The 19,184-nt window shown below is 40.9% G+C and overlaps 2 protein-coding genes and 1 non-coding gene across 11 annotated transcripts in view; all 3 read right to left on the reverse strand.

The window, feature by feature from the left end:
* PDE7A (phosphodiesterase 7A) overlaps positions 1–19,184 on the reverse strand; it is a 113,994-nt gene that overhangs the window by 31,263 nt on the left and 63,547 nt on the right. For all 9 annotated transcript variants that reach the window (XR_009490490.1, XR_009490493.1, XR_009490492.1 and 6 more), the window contains exon 3: positions 17,128–17,211. Coding sequence is in view for 3 of the 9 variants with exons in the window: in XM_003586888.6 (XP_003586936.1) it covers positions 17,128–17,211 (84 nt within the window). In the remaining 6 variants the exon portion in view is untranslated. The remainder of the gene's footprint in view (positions 1–17,127; positions 17,212–19,184) is intronic.
* On the reverse strand, positions 11,554–11,685 carry LOC112449664 (small nucleolar RNA SNORA72). The gene has a single exon (XR_003038260.1). It is a non-coding gene; the product is annotated as a small nucleolar RNA SNORA72 (small nucleolar RNA).
* LOC101902754 (cytochrome b-c1 complex subunit Rieske, mitochondrial-like) lies at positions 14,661–16,164 on the reverse strand. Its single transcript, XM_059874388.1, is given in 4 exon segments — positions 14,661–15,197; positions 15,200–15,698; positions 15,896–16,024; positions 16,123–16,164. Coding segments are annotated over 4 exon segments (1,077 nt in total). The 3' UTR covers positions 14,661–14,790.

A 19,184-nucleotide genomic window follows, 5' to 3' on the forward strand; every position in this document is an offset into this window, starting at 1 on the left:
CTTTATACATGAAAACACTGAATCTACACGAGACTATATATAAGGTCACACAGTCAATACAGGGTGACAACTAGATTTTAAAACACAGATCTGCTTACAAATCCTGTGTCCACAGCATTACTCACAAATCTCTTATTTCAAATCTACCATATGGTTTATTGTTTTACCATATGGTTTAGCGACAGTTTATGATAAAATTCTGCATACACCATCATTCAAAATTGTCCTTATTTAGATGGAAGTATCTACAAAAATAAAGACATAGGGGGAAAAGCTAACATACAGAAATACAAGTATTTAATGTGACCCTTCTAACGTTATTCCTAGAAAAGACTGGGCCTGGAAGGGACAGAGTGGAATGACACGAACACACGGGGACCAGATGAGATCTAGTTAATACTAGTACTGCCATCTCTGTATTTACAAGGCACTTTACAGTTTTACAAGAGTACATTCACATCTGTGATCCCGTTTAGTAATTACAGCAATCCTGTGAAGATGGCAAAGATTATCGTCTCCATTGTACAAATATAACCCCAGAAACCAATGTAGAAATGCTATATAATTAACGCATTAGAGCCAATACATTTAAGAAAGCTTCTAAAAAATGCTGTGAAAGACACATTCTATTGATTATGCAACAGTAATCTAAAAGAGTTCAAGATCATAAGCATGACTTCATGAGCATTCCCTTCTATTCAGTATCTTAAATTACACAGAGAAGGTAACAGTTTCATCACTGGCAATCACTTTGCATCCAGACACTGATAGAAGGATCACTGCTCCCAAATTACATGTCCAAACTAACCCATCCTTGAAGTAAACTTGAGAGTCTCTTTGGGAGGATAATTACATAAGGTCCAAACATTGAATGAGCCTCCTGTGAAGGGTTCAACCCACACTGTGCTGAGTGCACACAACAACACGCTAGGATCTGCACCATCAATGTAGACAGCAGCACCATCCAGGAGTCAGGGCTCTGAGACCACAGCTGGGCCTTTCCCTGCCTGTACTCCTATTTCCTAGGTGACTTCTCACAAGTCACAACTTCTTGATGTCTCACTTCCCTTAACTGGGGGGAAAAAAAAAACCCAGAAAACTATCCATAATTCATGTCCTTATTTTCCCTACAGAGCCCTGAAGTTGGGACTCATTATCAAGAACTCTGTTTTGACCATATTGAGCATGAATATTAGATATTAGCTCAAGGGGAAAAGCTCACTCATCATAGGAGCCCAACGCCTTCCAGCAAGACTAGCCCCAGAAGTAACATTTACAACAGGGTAAGAAATAAGACCTTCACTTAATGACAGAAACAGCTTTAACAATTATGGATTATTTCACATACAATCTAAGAAAGGCCGGAGTAGCTGTCGAAACGAAATGGCAAATCATCCAGTGAAAAGAATTTTCTTTACCTAGTGGGCAAGGAGCCTATACCTAAGATTACATTCTAGAAAGAATAGAAAATTCCAAGAGACTTTGCAGAGATGGCAATGCAAACTACCTCAAAGCTTTGCCTGAGGCTTAATATAGGACCAGATTGGGAGAAGGAGTGGTATCTTTTCTTCATTACGTTTTTTCAAATATACTGCACTCACGTTTTAAAAATAAAAATCAAGGAGGGAAAGAGGGAGGGAGAAAAGAACACAGCGATAAAACCTTACCCCTACCCCATTCCCGATCCAATCAACTGCCAGACTCTCCCCTAAAATGATCATTTTTTACCTGAAAAGTTTTGTGGGTATGCTTCCTGAGTTTTTGGCTCAAACATATGGAAACACTGTTATATACCATGGTTCTACTTCTTTTACATAAATGGTAGCATATCATACTTGTTTTGTACCTTGTCTTTAAATTTTTCTTAAAACTCTTTCCCTATCAGTACACGGAGACCGTCCTCATTTTGAGGCTGTAAAAGTATTCCACCATATGGATGGACCATAATCTATCCAATCCTCTACTGAAGGACGTTGCTACAACTCCACAAATTAAAAAATACCTCTGTTTTACTAAGTATACTTATGTTTCTATGACTTGTGTTGTCTACTACCTTGGATGTCACCTTTTAATGTTATTACATTCTATATCCCCTCTTCTTTCCCTTTTCCTCTTCCAATGTCTGTTAGTTGTCAGTGCTTTCCCCCGTTCCTTTTCAGTCCAACCCCCATTTTCATTTTAGTTCAGCTCTGGAATTAAATATTCAGGTCCTTTTACCATGGCTTCCCCAGTTATCTTTGTCTTTGGGTTTCAACAATTTGCCTTTTTGTTGTGTTTTCTTATTTTTATCAGATTATAGTTGCTTTACAATGTTTAGTTTCTGCTGTACAGCAAAGTGAATCAGTTATATATACACATATATCCCCTCTTTTTCAGATTTCCTTCCCATTTAGGTCACCACAGAATATTGAGTAGAGTTCCCTGACCTATACAATAGGTTTTCATTAGTTACCTATTTTATACACAGTGTGTTAGTCACTCAATTGTGTCCAACTCTTGGCGGCCTCATGGACTGTAGCCCACCAGGCTCCTCTGTCCATGGAATTCTCCAGGCACGAATACTGGAATGGGGTGCCATTCCCTTCTCCAAGGGTTCTTCCCAACCCAGGAAATAAACCCGGGTCTCTCGCACTGCAGGCAGATTCTTTAGTGAGCCACCAGGGAAGCCCTTTATACATAGCATCAATAGTGTGTGTGTGTGTATATATATCAATCCCAAACTCCCAATTCATCCCCCCACTTCCACTCTTCCATCCATAACTTTGTTCTCTACATCTGTCTCTATTTCTGCCTTGCAAATAAACTCATCTGTACCATTTTTGTAGATTCCACATCTACGTGATATTATACGGCATTTGTTTTTCTCTTTCTGACTTAATTGCATTCCGTACGGCAGTCTCCAGGTGTCTCCATGCATCTGCAGACGGCACCGGTGCGCCACATGTTCACCCTGCTTTGAGTTCACTGAGCTTCTTGGATGTGTATATCCACATCTCCATCAGCTGCAGGAAGTTGCCCACCATTCAAACAGCTTTTTCTGCCCTCCCTCTTCTTTCTCCTGCTGGGCCTGCTATGAGTCACATGTGGTATACATGGGGATTCCTCAATGGGTTTCTTGTGGAAGGAATTTTTCTTCATTCCTTTTCCTTTCTGCTTCTCAGTCTGGATTATTTCAATGTTCTTATCTTCAAGTTTGCTGATCTATTCTTCTGCTCACTCAAATCTGCTGCTGAATCCCTCTAGTGAATTTCTCATTTCAGTTATCATACTTATCAGCTCCAGAACTTGTTGGGTTCTTTTTTATAATTCCTATTTATTGAGATTCAGATTTTGTTCACACAGCGCCTTCCTGATTTCCTCTCATTCTCTCCCTTGGTTTGCTTTAGCTCATTGAGCATTAAAGACAGTTGAGTTAACCTCTTTGATTAGCAGTTCCCATGTGTGGGCATCCTCGGGGTGGCTGTTGTGATGTTCTTTTGTCATATGTATGGGTCATAGTTTCCAATTTCTTTTTATGTTCTATAGTTTTTCACTGAGAACTGGACATTGTGCGAATTATACTTGGGGAACTGGAAATCTAATCTCTCACTCTTCCAGGACTGTTTATTTTTACTTGTTGTGGGCTGAAGCCAACTGTTTTGTGATTTTTCCAAACTGGCCTTTGCATATCTATTTGACTTTGTTTACTCCTTGTAGTGTGTGGTCACTGAAGCTCCTATTACAGTATTGCTGAAGTCAGTTGGTGACCCAACACAGATTTCCCAAATGTCTGGCTCCAAAGGCCAGGGGGTGAGGGCAGTACCGATTCCTTAACTCTTCTGGTAGATGCTGCTGGCCGAAGCCTCTGCAGCTGAAAAGGGATGAAACCCAGGCAAACATCAGTGCCCATGCCTCGGAATCTGCCAGACTGACTTAAAGATGCAACTCCAAATTTCTGGAGGACTAGATCCCCACTGCCCACCCTGGCCTCACCAAGCCATGACTGGACAGCGTTCCCACAGGCTGAGGGCCGAGGGGTGAGTGACGATCACGGGTCTGTGCCCAACACAACGCCCAATCGCCGAAGAGCAGCAGCCCCTCCCTCAGCAAGCAGTCCTCGTCAGTGTCCAGCCAGCGCCCAGAGTCCTGAAATAGTGAATTCTGCCCATCCCCCCTTTAAAGCGGTTGTTTTGATGGAGAGATCAACCCCTGGAGCTTCCTACCCTGTTATTTTGAGGCACACCGTCACTTTCTTTTAAAAGGTATGTTTTTCCTGGTTCTTTCTGGGAGCAGCTGCCCTATGCCTTCTCCTCTCCTCAACATGGGTTTGAGAATGGGGACAAGCTGCACGGGAAGGCTTAGCGGCCCAGGAACAACAGCTATCAATAGTCTGGCCCGCAAAGTAGTTTTCAATCAACTCTTTCCTATATACATGTATACATAAAGTTTCTCTTTCATCCCACACAGTTCACAGTTTTTTTAACTTACAAATTCATGAATATCTCTTCAAGTCAGTAAATGGAATTTACGTGTCCCATCATTTTTACTAGCCAAATATAAAGTATGGAAATCATCATCATTTACTAAATCTTTTTGCTGTTCCTAACTTTCACATTTCTTACCAACAATTCTGCAATAACCATTCCTGTGACGAAATCTTGGCACCCATCCTGAGTCCCTTAGAACAAACCTTCAGAAGCAGAACAAGCACACAGCAGCACAGTTCAATGGAGAACAGGTTTTCTAAAAGAAAATGATACAGAAATTTCCAGAACTGTCCTAGGATAGCTTCCAAAGGATGATGGAAGAAAAGGGAATCAGTAACTGTAAATCAAGGATGAAGCACGATGAGATCATTTTAAGGTGGAAAATTTTAGTTTCTTCAGGTTTGCTTCGTCCACCCTATCCTTCCTCCACACACAGATACACACTGATGCCCTGTAAGAAGTAAGGATAAAGTTTCTATATTGAAACAAGCAAGTAGAGGCCACTATGGCGAAGATACCATAGTTGAATGAGTTGGTATGAGCAGCATCATTTAGGAATGGAAAAAAGAGGACACATGGGGAACTGCAGACAAGAAAGAGTGATCAGGGATTCCCCTGGTGGTCCAGTGACTAAGACTGCACGCTCCCAAAGCAGGGGTCACGGGGTCAATCCCTGGCCAAGGAGCTAAGATCCTGCTTGCCACATGTGCGGCGTGGGCAAAAACAAATGCAGAAGAAAAAATATATATATATATACTATTATATATGTTATATATATATTTTTTTAAAAGAAGAGTGATCATGAGAACTTAACTAGTACTTCCATTCAGACAATTACTAAAAGAGCTAACCCCAGACCACATTACATAAAATCTGACCCTATTGCCAATATTCTCATGAACTCATTTTGTGACATGAGACATGCCATTATTTATTTCACAGCATAACAGACAACAGATTAAAGGTGTCTTTATTAAAGCCCAGCTTCCACCAGGCTAGGACTATTTAAGTCCTAGGCTTGTTCTAGTTTACATGGTTACCTACATTCCAGTCCAGCTTAGAAAGCCGACAGGGCTCAGTGACTTAATCAAGTTACTATTAAGAACTGTTGGCACTGCTGGTTCTCTTTTAAAATATCACATTACCTCACTGTGTGACCACAAACAAACTAATCAACCTTCACCCAAACTAAATGAGCCTTGTTACTTAATGATCATGGGAGTTACTTCCAGTCACCCACCCTTGGCTTCTCGGAGCCAGCAATGAAATGTGGGATAGCAGTAAATTTAGAAGCCGTGTTTTTCTCTTGCTTTTTTCCTTCAGACTAGAAAGCGGACTGAAAAAAGAAATCTAGGCAATAGGTTAGGGAAACAGACGGGCTGGAAATCGACATACCTTGAGCAGTATCATGCCCAGGGCTCCCACAGACCCTCTTCTCTATCACGGCAGAGACATCACTGGCATTTAGTCAAAAGACGAAAGAGATTTTTCACAGAAAAAGCTTTTGGATTTTGAGACGTGATCACTACCTGCTTTAATCGTCCACGAGAGGGCGCCCTGCAGTCACTATTATCTGCTACCTTTACACCATGACAATCATTTACATGCATGTTAGCATGAGTTCCCCTTGGAGATTGTTTAAAAAAAAATTTTTTTTTTTTTTTTAAATCAGTGCTGCAAGGTTTTAACTCTAGACTAAAGCAAGGTCATACTGAATGATAATTGAGTAAAAAAATTAAGATGTTCTATGTTCTGAAGGAGATCAGCCCTGGGATTTCTTTGGAAGGAATGATGCTAAAGCTGAAACTCCAGTACTTTGGCCACCTCATGGGAAGAGTTGACTCATTGGAAAAGACTCTGATGCTGGGAGGGATTGGGGGCAGGAGGAGAAGGGGACGACAGAGGATGAGATGGCTGGATGGCATCACTGACTTGATGGACGTGAGTCTGAGTGAACTCCGGGAGTTGGTGATGGACAGGGAGGCCTGGTGTGCTGCAATTCATGGGGTCTCAAAGAGTTGGACATGACTGAGTGACTGAACTGAACTGATGTTCTAATCTCTCTTTAATTTTCCTTAAAAAAGAATAGGAGCCATATCAGGAAGCCTACTGTTAAATACTGAATAAATACATTTAGTTACATCTAAATTCAAGTTTTCCTGGAAGAATTTTTACATTCAGCATGCATGGATAAAGGGGGAAAAAGCAGCGAGGTGCTGAAAGCGATGGTCTTTAAGGAGTAGCCTGTACTGATACAAAGCGGCAATGCAGCAAGGCAAATAAACACACGAGCTGTGGAGTCATACACCTGGGTTTGAATCCCAGGTCTGCCACTTCTACTAGTAACATCAGGAATGTTATTTAAGTTACCGAACTGAACCTCAGTTTAATTACAAATGATGGAACAGTCATCTTTGCAGGTCAAACAAATACTGGTTAAAAGAAATAGGAGAAACTATATTTGTAATTTCAAATTTCAAATGTAATTTCAAATTTCCTATTTCCTTGTAAATAGGAAAGTAATGACCAGGCAGTACAGTATGAAAGAGAGTAAGAAAAACAATATAACAACAACAAAGTCCTTGTTTAGTCATTAAGTCGTGTCTGACTCTTTGGAACTCCATGGACTGCAGCAAAGCCAGGCTTCCTTGTCATAGCTGAGGGAAACGCCATGCAACAACTTCCGTTCTTAAAGGGAAGAAGCGGTAAGAAGGGTATGAGTTTGCGTGGGAGTTACTGTATACTAAAGACTTAGATAATCCAAGACAATAAAATCAGTATGACATAAACTTTTAAGCTCAAAATAAACACAGAAACACATGTTCTTTCTGTTCATATCACTAAGTATCAAAAAAGTACCCAAGTCTAACAGGGCCCTGTTAGGAAGATAAAAAACAACCCAAATGCACATGAGGCTCTAAGGCAAAATTTAAGGAGAGTTTTGTCTGTTGTCACTGTAGATCATCACAATAAAGACCACATGAGACATCTGATTCAACGTAAGGGCACTGGCCCGCCTGAATTCCGTTTACGGCTAATACAGATCATACTTAGAGAAATACAAATGGGACCTTATAAAGTCTAACTGGTAGAAGATATCCAGTTTAGTCAACTTGATGCAACAAGAATATATTCAGTCTTTATAATGAACCATAAAGAAGACTGAGCACTGAAGAATTGATGCTTTCAAACTGTGGTGCTGGAGAATACTCTTGAGAGTCCCTTGGACTGCAAGGACATCAAACCAGTCAATCCTAAAGGAAATCAACCCTCAATGTTCATTGGAAGGACTGATGCTGAAGCTGGAGCTCTAATACTTTGGCCACCTGATGCAAACAGCTGATTCATTGGAAAAGACCCTGATGCTGGGAAAGACTGAAGGCAGAAGGAGAAGGGGGTGACAGAGGATGAGACGGTTGGATGGCATCATTGACTCAGTGGACATAAGTTTGAGCAAACTCCGTGAGAAAATGAAGGAAAGTCTGGTATGTTGCGGTCAGTGAGGTCGCAGAGATGGACACGACTGAGCCAATGAACAATCAAAAAAGAGCCATAGGCTGCAAAAAACCAGAAACAAAAAGATGAGTAAGGCTAAAAGCCTTTGAGGCTACGATGTAAATACCTCGAAAGGTTCCCTTGGTATGGGGTGGAATAAAGTGCTAAAGTGAACATAAAGGCTCAAGATAATGGGCAAAACACATTTACATAGAATGGAACATTATCATGCGTCAGGAGTTAAAAGAAAAGGGAAAACTGCATTTCTGTGGACATGAAAGAAACATACTGCTTATATTACATCTTGTCCAATGTTGGCAGACAGACCAGGGCTTCCACTCTGGATGACATCAATGAGCTTTGGTGAATTCCATGAAAAGAGGGAACTGTCAAGCTGACAGCTTCGGTTACTATTTAATAATCACATCAGAATCTTTCAAAGGAAGATCTTAGATTTTCTAAGTGTACATGTGGAACAGAATTATAATAATTATTTTATGTTTAAAGAGATTAGAATTTGTTATTATAGAAGCTAAAGAGAATGTATAACTAAAAGAATATTGAATGTAGGGACATTAAATTTAGAACAAACATGAATTTTGAAAAAACTCAATATGGAACCCATTAAGTCCAACAGTTAGACCTGGACATGGAACAACAGACTGGTTCCAAATAGGAAAAGGAGAACATCAAGGCTGTATATTGTCACCCTGCTTATTTAACTCATGAGAAATGCTGGGCTGGAAAAAGCACAAGCTGGAATCAAGATTGCCCGGAGAAATATCAATAACCTCAGATATGCAGATGATACCACCCTTATGGCAGAAAGTGAAGAGGAACTAAAAAGTCTCTTGATGAAAGTGAAAGAGGAGAGTGAAAAAGTTGGCTTAAAGCTCAACATTCAGAAAACTAAGATCATGGCATCTGGTCCCATCACTTCATGGGAACTAGATGGGGAAACAGTGGAAACAGTGTCAGACTTTATTTTTGGGGGGCTCCAAAATCACCAAAGATGGTGACTGCAGCCACGAAATTAAAAGACGCTTACTCCTTTATGACCAACCTAGACAGCATATTCAAAAGCAGAGACATTACTTGGCCAACAAAGGTCCGTCTAGTCAAGGCTACGGTTTTCCCAGTAGTCATGTATGGATGTGAGAGTTGGACTGTCAAGAAAGCTGAGCGCCGAAGAATTGATGCTTTTGAACTGTGGTGTTGGAGAAGACTGGACTCCAAGGAGATCCAACCAGTCCATCCTAAAGGAGGTCAGTCCTGGGTGTTCATTGGAAGGACTGATGCTAAAGCTGAAACTCCAATACTTTGGCCACCTCATGCAGAGAGTTGACTCATTGGAAAAGACCCTGATGCTAGGAGGGATTGGGGGCAGGAGGAGAACGGGACAACAGAGGATGAGATGGCTGAACAGCATCACCGACTCGATGGACATGAGTTTGAGTAGGCTCCGGGAGCTGGTGATGGACAGGAAGGCCTGGCATGCTGTGATTCATGGGGTTGCAAAGAGTTGGACACGACTGAGTGACTGAACTGAAGTCCAACTAATTTAAGAGTCCAAAGTATTATATTTCAAGAGACCAGGTGTATCAATTGGACACAGAAAAATATTTGTAGGAATATTTGGGGCTCTTAATCCAGCCTACAGAAAGCTGGTCACTAAAGCCAACTTACTGAAAAGAAGGAAACTGACAGGAGGGAGGCTCCTTGAAAGCCTGGTGAGGCGCTGTGATGCTCAGGAGCAAAGAAGTTGCATTAGGGAGACCCAGCTCAGGGGCCCTTTTCAGTTCACACCACTCAGCCACCAGCCTAACATCTTTGCCACTCTCTTGCTCTCTCTAATCAATCACTTTCTCTCTCCTCAGCCTTCTTTTCTCCCCCCCATTACTTCTTCCTCCCAATTTTTCTTATTGCACATATTGCTCATTATTATCAGGTGCTTCAAAACCGTCAGTCTTCACAACCATAAGGTAAGGAGACTACACAGTTTACAAATTAGTTGCATGAGGGACATCAAGAATCAGTTTATAAATGCCAGACGACCAGAAGTCTGGACCTAAGTGGAAGTAATTCCTAGACAGAGCAGGTCTGAAGGTTGGGGATCCTGTAAGAATGGGATGAATGTTGAAGTTTTTCAGTAGCTGTCAAAGAAGTGTCAATGCTAACACCCAAGTTGAAATGTTTGCCAGAAACTAATCAACTGCCTATTGAGAAAGTGCACCAAGCCTTTTAAAAAAAGGTGTATGTTATAAAATGATCACACGATTACAAGAGTCAACTGCTTTATCTGCTAATAATCCTACAGATTTCAACATCATTACAGGATTCCATGTATAGCTTTGGGGGACAGACAAGGGACAAAGAGGTTAAGTAAGAAGCACCAATGTTAGCTCTTTGCTATCTAAACAAGTAATTAGTGGTTAGCATACTGTGAATACTCATGGGTTGTTATGACACTTTTAAATAGCATCACCAGAAACTGCTCTCAATCAGTAAGCAATCTTACATCTCTTTTTGGGCTGAATAAAAATTTCTGACTAATGTGAGCATCTGAAAATTTCAGCAGTATCTTTAATAAGTTAAGATCTTCCAAATTTCTTGATAAACACAACCCATCATATAATTCCCACTGATATGTAAGTTCTGTCTAAACTGCAAAAATGGAGGGCTTTCCTTGTAGCTCAGCTGGTAAAGAATCTGCCTGTAATGCTGGAGACCTGGGCTTGATTCCTGGGTCAGGAAGATTCCCTAGAGAAGGAGATGGTAACCCACTCCAGTATTCTTGCCATGGACGGAGGAGCCTGGCGGCTACAGTCCATAGGGTCTTAAGAGTCAGACACGACTTGGTGGCTATATCACCAACATCCAGAGAAGAAAATATTAGTACACAACAGTACCCCAAGGAACATTTCTGAGCATCCTAAAATAATGTCAACAATGACTTCTTTACATGAAAAATTCCTTTCTCAAACTATGCAAATACGTATGATACACATTATCTTTTGCACTGTAAGGTAAGCAATAAGAACACAAACAGAGGTAAAAGAAAGCTTCATAAAATTTCTTTACTGAGCGATGATTCCTGGGAAAATTTTTTGTTTTCTTGTCCCACAGAACCAAGATAATAACACCTGATAAGTTCACCAAGAAGCTAGCATGAACCGTCTACTTAAAGCATTAGAGACCAAGACACAAACAACCAAACAAAACCCCCTGAACAACAACAAAACCTAGTTAAGAGTGAAAGCTTCTGTAGGATACATCCATTAGTTGAGGGAAGATTTAACTTTTTTTTTTTTTTTTTTTAAAACAAGCTCTGGCCAGTTTTATTAAAGAAAAATTGTACATGATTTACTTTTCACCAGTCTGTTCTGGCATGCTTCTAATAATATCAGAATCACCTAAAAAATAAAACACAATAATTTTTACAACTTATTTAGTGGCAACTGGTAATCATCAAACTAGCAATGGTTATCTTCAAAAGTTATCACACTAGCTGTGCTACCATTTCTCAAGGTTGGTCAGACACCTAGAGTCACAGACATTTCCCACACAAGACGTGTCATGTAAATCAGACTTGGTTTATCACCAGCATTTATAAAGCCAGACCTAGGCAGAGAACTAGGTCTGGGGACACATGCATGGTCTTAATATAGCGAATGTTTAGCCTGCCCTGATTATTACAAAATCAGAACAGCGAGAATATTCGCAGGAAGATTTAACTTTTAAAGCAGAATCTGCAACAAACAGATCTTCAACAGATCAGAATCTGCAACAGACCAACCCTGACTGCAGGTTTACAACACACCAGGTGTTTGGGAAAATACTTCTAGCAAAGAGGATGCATGGTCATAAAAATCCCTCCACCCTCTGTAATCACGATTAGAGGGTAGTTTCAAAATGTCCTCCCAAAGTCTGAACTCTCTCCCTTCTTTACAAACAACCACAGATCTGATCTAATATTGGTTAATAAATTTGTACTCTGAGTATAAACCCCTGATTCTTAATAAATGCATAATTTAATTACCATACTTTTAAAGCTTTTTGTTTGGAGATCACAAAAAGTTACAAAGCCAAATAGTACAAGGAATACTTTGTATCACATACCTCTTTATTCAGATTTGCCATTGTTAACGTTTTATTTCACCTGCTTTACCATTTTGTACTGTGTGTGTGCGTGTGTGTGTGTGTGTGCACACGTGTGCACGTGCATTGTGTGGTATGTGACCTGATTCTATTTTGAATATCTGAGTGTAGGTTTTAAACATTTTGGTGTTTACCCTCAAATACTTCAGTGAGTAACACCACAACCTAATTAATACATGCTCCTATTATAAATAAGACCAACATGAATGTCTTCCCACCTCCATTCACATGTGTATAATATTATTCCCTTTGCACACATTTCTAGTGTTGAAATCAAAGAGGAAAAAACATGTTTAAATTTCCTGATGCATAGTTTGTAATAATGTGAGCTTCTATCACTAGCACCTCAGTGGCTCATTTGCTTAACTTGCTACATCTGATAGGAATTTGTCTTAAGAGTGAGGCTGAAGACTGCTTCTGTATTTGATGTATTTCCATGTTCAGCTAATTTTCTTCTTCTGCCTCCTTATACCCTTTTAGCGGAGAAGGCAATGGCACCCCACTCCAGTACTCTTGCCTGGAAAATCCCACGGACGGAGGAGCCTGTTAGGCTGCAATCCATGGGGTCGCTAAGAGTCGGACACGACTGAGCAACTTCACTTTCACTTTCATGCATTGGAGAAGGAAATGGCAGCCCACTCCAGTGTTCTTGCCTGGAGAATCCCAGGGACGGGGGAGCCTGGTGGGCTGCCGTCTATGGGGTCGCACAGAGTCAGACACGACTGAAGCGACTTAGCATAGCATAGCATAGCATAGCATACCCTTTTAGAAAGATTCAAAGTCAGAACTCACTGCATGATAACGCTCATGGCAAATCCTTTTGTGAAAATCCATTTATAGGCCTCACGAAAGCAAAAATGATGATTTATGACAAAGGATAATCCAAACCACAGAAACTTAAGGCAGATTATGTGATATCTATGTAATAAAATTATTATTGAGGTTCCACTTGTTAACTTGGAGCCTGTAATTGTTCCCTGAAAGGCTAAATAGCTAGAGGAGAATGCACCTTGATATGGTAAACCCAAACACTGTTTCTTATGTACTAAGAAATCTTTTTAAGATCACACTTCACAAAATACGCCAGATTAAAATTTTTTCTTTTCAGAATTCTGAGTGGTGTAATAAATAGAGCCTACTATACCAGCAGGAAAGAATGACTCACTTTTCTCCATCTTAAAAACCCCTCCAAATTAAATGATCATCTTGGCTTAGAGAGACACTCCTGTTTTGCAATAACTACAGGATCAGTTTCACAGTGACAATTTTCAACTGTGGCCCAGAGTCTAGGACATTTGTCACGATGGGGTCGGGAAGAGAATCCGCAATCCTCGGAAGCTGTGTGGACTCCTCTGAGATGCCAAACCACAGAGGTGCCACATCAGGAGGTCAGCGTGCATGCCCAGGTCCCCACACCCGAGGAGCCTCCTCAAGTCTGGGACTGCCTCACATTGCCTCTGACCACTTCTTGTCACTAGGTTTCATGTTTCACCCAATCTGGGCATCTTTATCTCTGAGAAGGAGTATTTATTTCATCCATTTACCTTTATTGCCATCACTGATATCTTTGGTCATATTTTTGTCTTTAGATTTTATATTCTTTGCTCCTGGTTTCATAGTGACTTAGAAGATAAACATCCTATTTTAATTCCATGAAAGATTATTTCCAACAATGTGACCATTTCTAACTTTCCTCTCCCACCAAAAAGCCCCATTATGTCTATTTAAGATTTCCAACATCTTTTAATAATTGTAATATTCAAATCCTCCATTTCCCTAAATTTAGTTAAAGACAAGGGGTAGCCTAGGGACTCACAATGCAACTGCATTTTTCTTTAGGTCAATATGTGGACTTCACCATTGTACTGATATTCTTACTCAGAGCCAATTTTTGAAATATTACAATATTTACAAAGAATTTTATCTAAACGTTTCAATGGGTATATGTTCACATGAACCAAAATTCAAAAGGGTGTACAACAAAAATTTTCTTTCTCATATCCTCAAGCCACCCTCCTGGAGGCAACCAATGTTACCAAGTTCTAATGTATTGTTACAAAGAACAAGTACTCTCCCTTTCCCAAAAAAAACAGCTAAGCTTGGAGTATTCTTTTATGCTATTCATATTCTTTTTACTAATATTTGTTTCCAAAGATTTTTTATAGATATTTACACAGAGTATTATATGTGCCTCTTGAATACTGTATTTGCTCTACACAGAAATAAGTCTGAATGATTCCTTTTTTTAATCTGAAAGAATTTAAAGAGCTGTGAAACTAATTGTTGTTTAGTCCCTAAGTTGTGTCCAACTCTTTGTGACCACATGGACTGTAGCCCACCAGGCTCCTCTGTCCATGGAATTCTCCAGGCAAGAATACTGGAGTGGGTTGTCAGTTCCTTCTCCAGGGGATCTTCCTGACCCAGGGATCTAATCTGTGTCTCCTGCACTGGCAGGTGGATTCTTTACCGTCTGAGCCACCAGGGAAGCCAATAATCAGTCTTGATCCTGAATAATTTGCTGTAAAACCTCAGGACGTCATGTTTTTATGAGCATAACAATGTTTAATGGTGGCTTTTTTAGGTGAATGCTTGAAAGTATTCAACATTAAATTCAATTTACATGTTTGCAAACACATTATTAGCAATTCTTAAATATTTCAACTCAACTAATTCAAAGCACAGAAGGCTTGTTCTCAAGTAACTCTTCTGAGGTGACGTGAAGACTGAAAGAAGCCTGTAACTCGAGTCCAGGTCTCCAACCAACAATCACCATATCACCACTGGTGAACTCATATGAGGGAACTTCAAGGTTGAGAGGTGCAGGCCCCTTCCTGATCCTGCCAGACGCATCATGGTGTGATCCATGGCAAGGGCAGTAATAATCACCAAAATCTCCTGCATTTGCAACGGGTACACAACCAAGATGCGTGCAAACACCTATCAAGATAACCCACTCAGGTTTCTTTACTCGTTCTAAATCATGCTGTGGGTCCCTCAACTGGGACACTTCAACTGCAGCTTCCTGGTCAATTTCCTTTTTGGTTCGATGGCACACGAACAGGGGTTTGCCTCTCCATTGAAAGCCATGTTCTTCCCCTCTGGAATATCGGATAACTTGATTTCAATTTTCGACATGGCCAACACATCGGCAGAAGCACGCATGCTGGAAACAAACTGAGAGACGACATTCTTGGCAGCATATGCGACACCCACAGTAGCTGTTGCAGTTATCAAACAGGAAAAACCTTTCCGAGCCTCACTGCTCTCTTTCGAAGACTTTGTACTATCTAACACTTCAGGGCGACGATAGTCAGAGAAGTCAGGCACTTTGATGTCTGTATGGGAATAACGAACAGAAGCAGGGACATTGAGGCCCACGGAAGCGACCAAAGGCCGGCCCGAGGCCTGGCCTCTGAGCGACTCCCGGCACAGGACGGAGCGCTTCAAGTCCAGCACAGGCGACTCCGAGGTGGCCGGCACCGCGGCCTGTACCAGGGGCCGCAGCGCACCCGCCACCCCATGGGATGTGGCCAATAGGACGGGCGCAAATGGGCCCGAGCGGGCGGCGACCGATAGGAACTAGAAGAGAAATTCAAAATACTTACTCTATAGTTTCATTAAAAAGTAACATTATAGGATTTCTGGTTTCTAGAACTGCATAGAAGGAGCTGAGAACTTGCCATTCTGTCCTAACAACACACAAGAAGCTGAACAGACTGAAAAGTTAACAACTCCTCCAGGATCCACTGAAGAGGTGGGGACACCAGGCGACTCACTGCCCCAAGGTTGGAGAGACAGGCGAACAGAGACTTATTGGCGCAGAGACTCACAAACAGAAACCTCCTTGAGAGCCAGTGCTGGGGCAGAGGAACCTGAACACAGTTGGTGAGCTTCTGGAGGGTTCCCTGAGAGAGAAAAAGCTTCAGGGAAATCTAGGCATGGGCTGAGTACAGGATGAAGCTTGTGAGATTTACCTCCAGGAGCCTGACCAGGTTAATCCCACAGTAAACTTCTGGCAAAACTCACAGAGGAAGAATTGGCCCATCTGAAAAGGCTTATATCTATTAATACTAAAGAATCTGAATCATTAATCAGGAACCTTCCAAAACAGAAAACACGAGGCCTAGATGGGTTTCACTGGTGAATTATTTAAGGAAAAATTTATACCAATTCTTTACAACCCCTTTCAGAGTCTAGAAGCAGAGGCAACACTTCCTAACTCACTCTAAAGAGACATTATATATAAAAAAGAAAACTACAGACCATTATCTCTCATGCACATAAATGCAAAGATTCTCAAAAAAATCACAGATCACCTTAATCTAATCATTGACTGAGATACTTTAAGGCTGGGATTTATTTCTAACACACAGCTCTTGGAATTTCTAACTTAAGCATAGAGAGTTTACACGGACAATCCCCCAGCCCCGGTGAGCTATAAACATCTGTTTTTGTTTTTCTAGCTTCGGGTGTCCAACAAAAAGCTCTGCTCAGCTTCTCACTCACTTTCCCAGCATCAGCAGATGCCACTAAGGGGAAAAGTCAGCTGAAATGCCAGGCTCATCCCTGCCTCAATGGTACTCTCACACACTCAAATACATAGTCTTTTATATTTTGTCCAGTTTTCTTAATGTTTTTAATTGAAGTGTTACTACAAATGATCTATCCAATGTTACCAAAAGTGGAACTCCTCCAAAAACAAACTGTTTTGAAAATGCAGCTTTTAAAAAGAAAAGAATGTACCAAAGTAATTTCACATTTAAATTAGAAAGAAGAAAAACTATTATCAGCTTTCATATTTTTACAATTTCCAACTCTACTTGCCTCTAAACATTTATGAACATTATTTAGGAATAAAGTGTCATTTATCATGACCTAATGTTTTGAAAACATTTTGAACATGTTTTTTCTTGTATTCCTTTCTCCCCTCTTGGAAAATTACATCATTTTATGAAGACCTGAAGTTTACTGGAAGTCTGAGAGAAATAGTGTATCTGCCAACACTTACCATGAAAAATACGAAAATCAATATATGGATGAGAACCTCGTCTTTCTGATTCAAATCCTGCTCGACTCCTTACACGTACATCTCCTAAACAGAACCAGGGATAAAACGAAAGTTGAGACGGCTGTTATTCAGGAAGAAGCTCCCACACGCAATAGAGGTCTCAGTGGTATCATACTTATAAGGAATGGCCTACTAACAATATAAATGGGGTAGGTAGTTAAGAGCTGATTTATTTGAAGGGGTTTACAAATTTTCAGCACTGAGTTGTAAGGCTAGATGAACAGTTTACTTTTTTTTTTTTAACCTCCCCTACAGTAATTATAATCTCTATTTTAGAGTCACCTTCTGAAAGATGACTCAAGTATATGATAATCCAAACTCATATCTTATTACTCCCATGGAGTTAAAAAAATCCTGAGCAGGAAACTTAAAAAAGCCACAGTGAGAAGCAAATATTTACCAAGTGTCTACTCTGCCTAGCACTATACTATAGGCTATATGGGATATAAAGAAATAGAAAACATATTACCTATTCTTGAGCAGCTTACATTTTTTGAAAGGTATAGAAAATTAAAACATTAAATATTTCGCCTGAGACGTTTAATTTGATCAACCTCTTTTCTCACTGAGAATGGATATAGTCAAGGTCTTCGGTTGTAAACTTTGTTGCTGATAAGCTCAGTATGTGACTCTTGTATCCATGTGACTCTTGGACCCACAGCAACATAACCACCGCAGTCTTGTGCCAGGTACTCTTTCTGCGCTTTGAAGACATCCTTTTATTTAATTCTCCAACCAACTCTGAGAGACAGGAATCTTTTTCTTTTTAATATTTATTTATTTGGCTGCAATAGGTCTCAGTTGCAGCATGTGGGATCTATTAATAATTCCCTGACCAGGGATCAAACCCCCTACACTGGGGGTACAGTCTTAGCCACTGGACCAGCAGGCAAGTCCCAAGAGACAGGAATCTTAACCCCCATTTTCAGATCCAGTAACTGAGATTTCTAGATGTTAAAGAGCACGCACAGGCCACAAAGCTGGTATAAAGCAGTGTCAAGATTTAAACCTAAGTCTGTGGACTCCAAAGGTAGGAACTTTCCCATTACACTTCCACAGCCTCCAAGTTCATAACCTTTAAGTCTTCAGTGCCTACACCTGCTTACAGTTCCACTTGCCTGGAACGCCTTCCTGCTTATGCTTCATTTCAAGGGGCCTGTCAGCCACTGTGAGTCTACCCTATAATGATTAATCACTTCTCTCATGTGGCAATGCCTTCACTCTGGATCAAATGTTTACTGTGCGCTCGCTGCATATCAGGAAATACAGAAGTGAGCAAAATACACAGAGTCCCTGTCTTCATGAAGTGCGTCCTTTCATGCAGTGAGACCAATAATAAAGCACATCAATAATGTCACTCTATGGAAGACGGTAACAGTAAAATGAAGAAAGGAAAGAAAGGAAAAATCAAAAGGGAGGGAGGTGAGGGTGGCTGATTGGGAAGCTAGTCATGATGCGGTCAGAGACCTCAGTGAAAAGAGAGTATCCGAGCAGGGACCTAAAGGCAAGGAAGCAGTGAGCCTCGTGGCCACCTGGGCAGAGAGGGTTCCAGACGTAAGGAAGAGAAAGCATGAATACCCTTGAGAGGGGAGCTTGCTTGGCATGTTCAGAATCAAGCAGAGAGGCCGGCATGGCTGGAGTGAGATGAGTGAAGGGAACTGACAGAAGGTGGGGTCAGAGAAGCAGTTGGGCTAGATCACGTTGGACCTTCATGGGCCATTATAATAGCTTTGTCTGTTACTCTAAGGTAGAAAACTACTGGAAGATTCAGAACAGAGGAGCAAGATGGATTTAACTTAGGTCTGAAAAGGTTTACTGGTTGTATAGACTAGAGAGTCAAGTAGAGACACACAGGTAGACGCAGGGAGGCCAGTTAAGGAATGAGTGCATTCATCAAGGCAACAGCTATGCCCTGCGGAGAAGTGATTATGGGAAGATGCTAGTCAAGGATAATAAAGTTTCGATTATGCACAGTAAGTTTTGGAGATCTTACGTAC

The sequence above is a fragment of the Bos taurus genome, chromosome 14 (genome assembly GCF_002263795.3).
Source record: "Bos taurus isolate L1 Dominette 01449 registration number 42190680 breed Hereford chromosome 14, ARS-UCD2.0, whole genome shotgun sequence".
Classification (NCBI taxonomy): Eukaryota; Metazoa; Chordata; class Mammalia; order Artiodactyla; family Bovidae; genus Bos; species Bos taurus.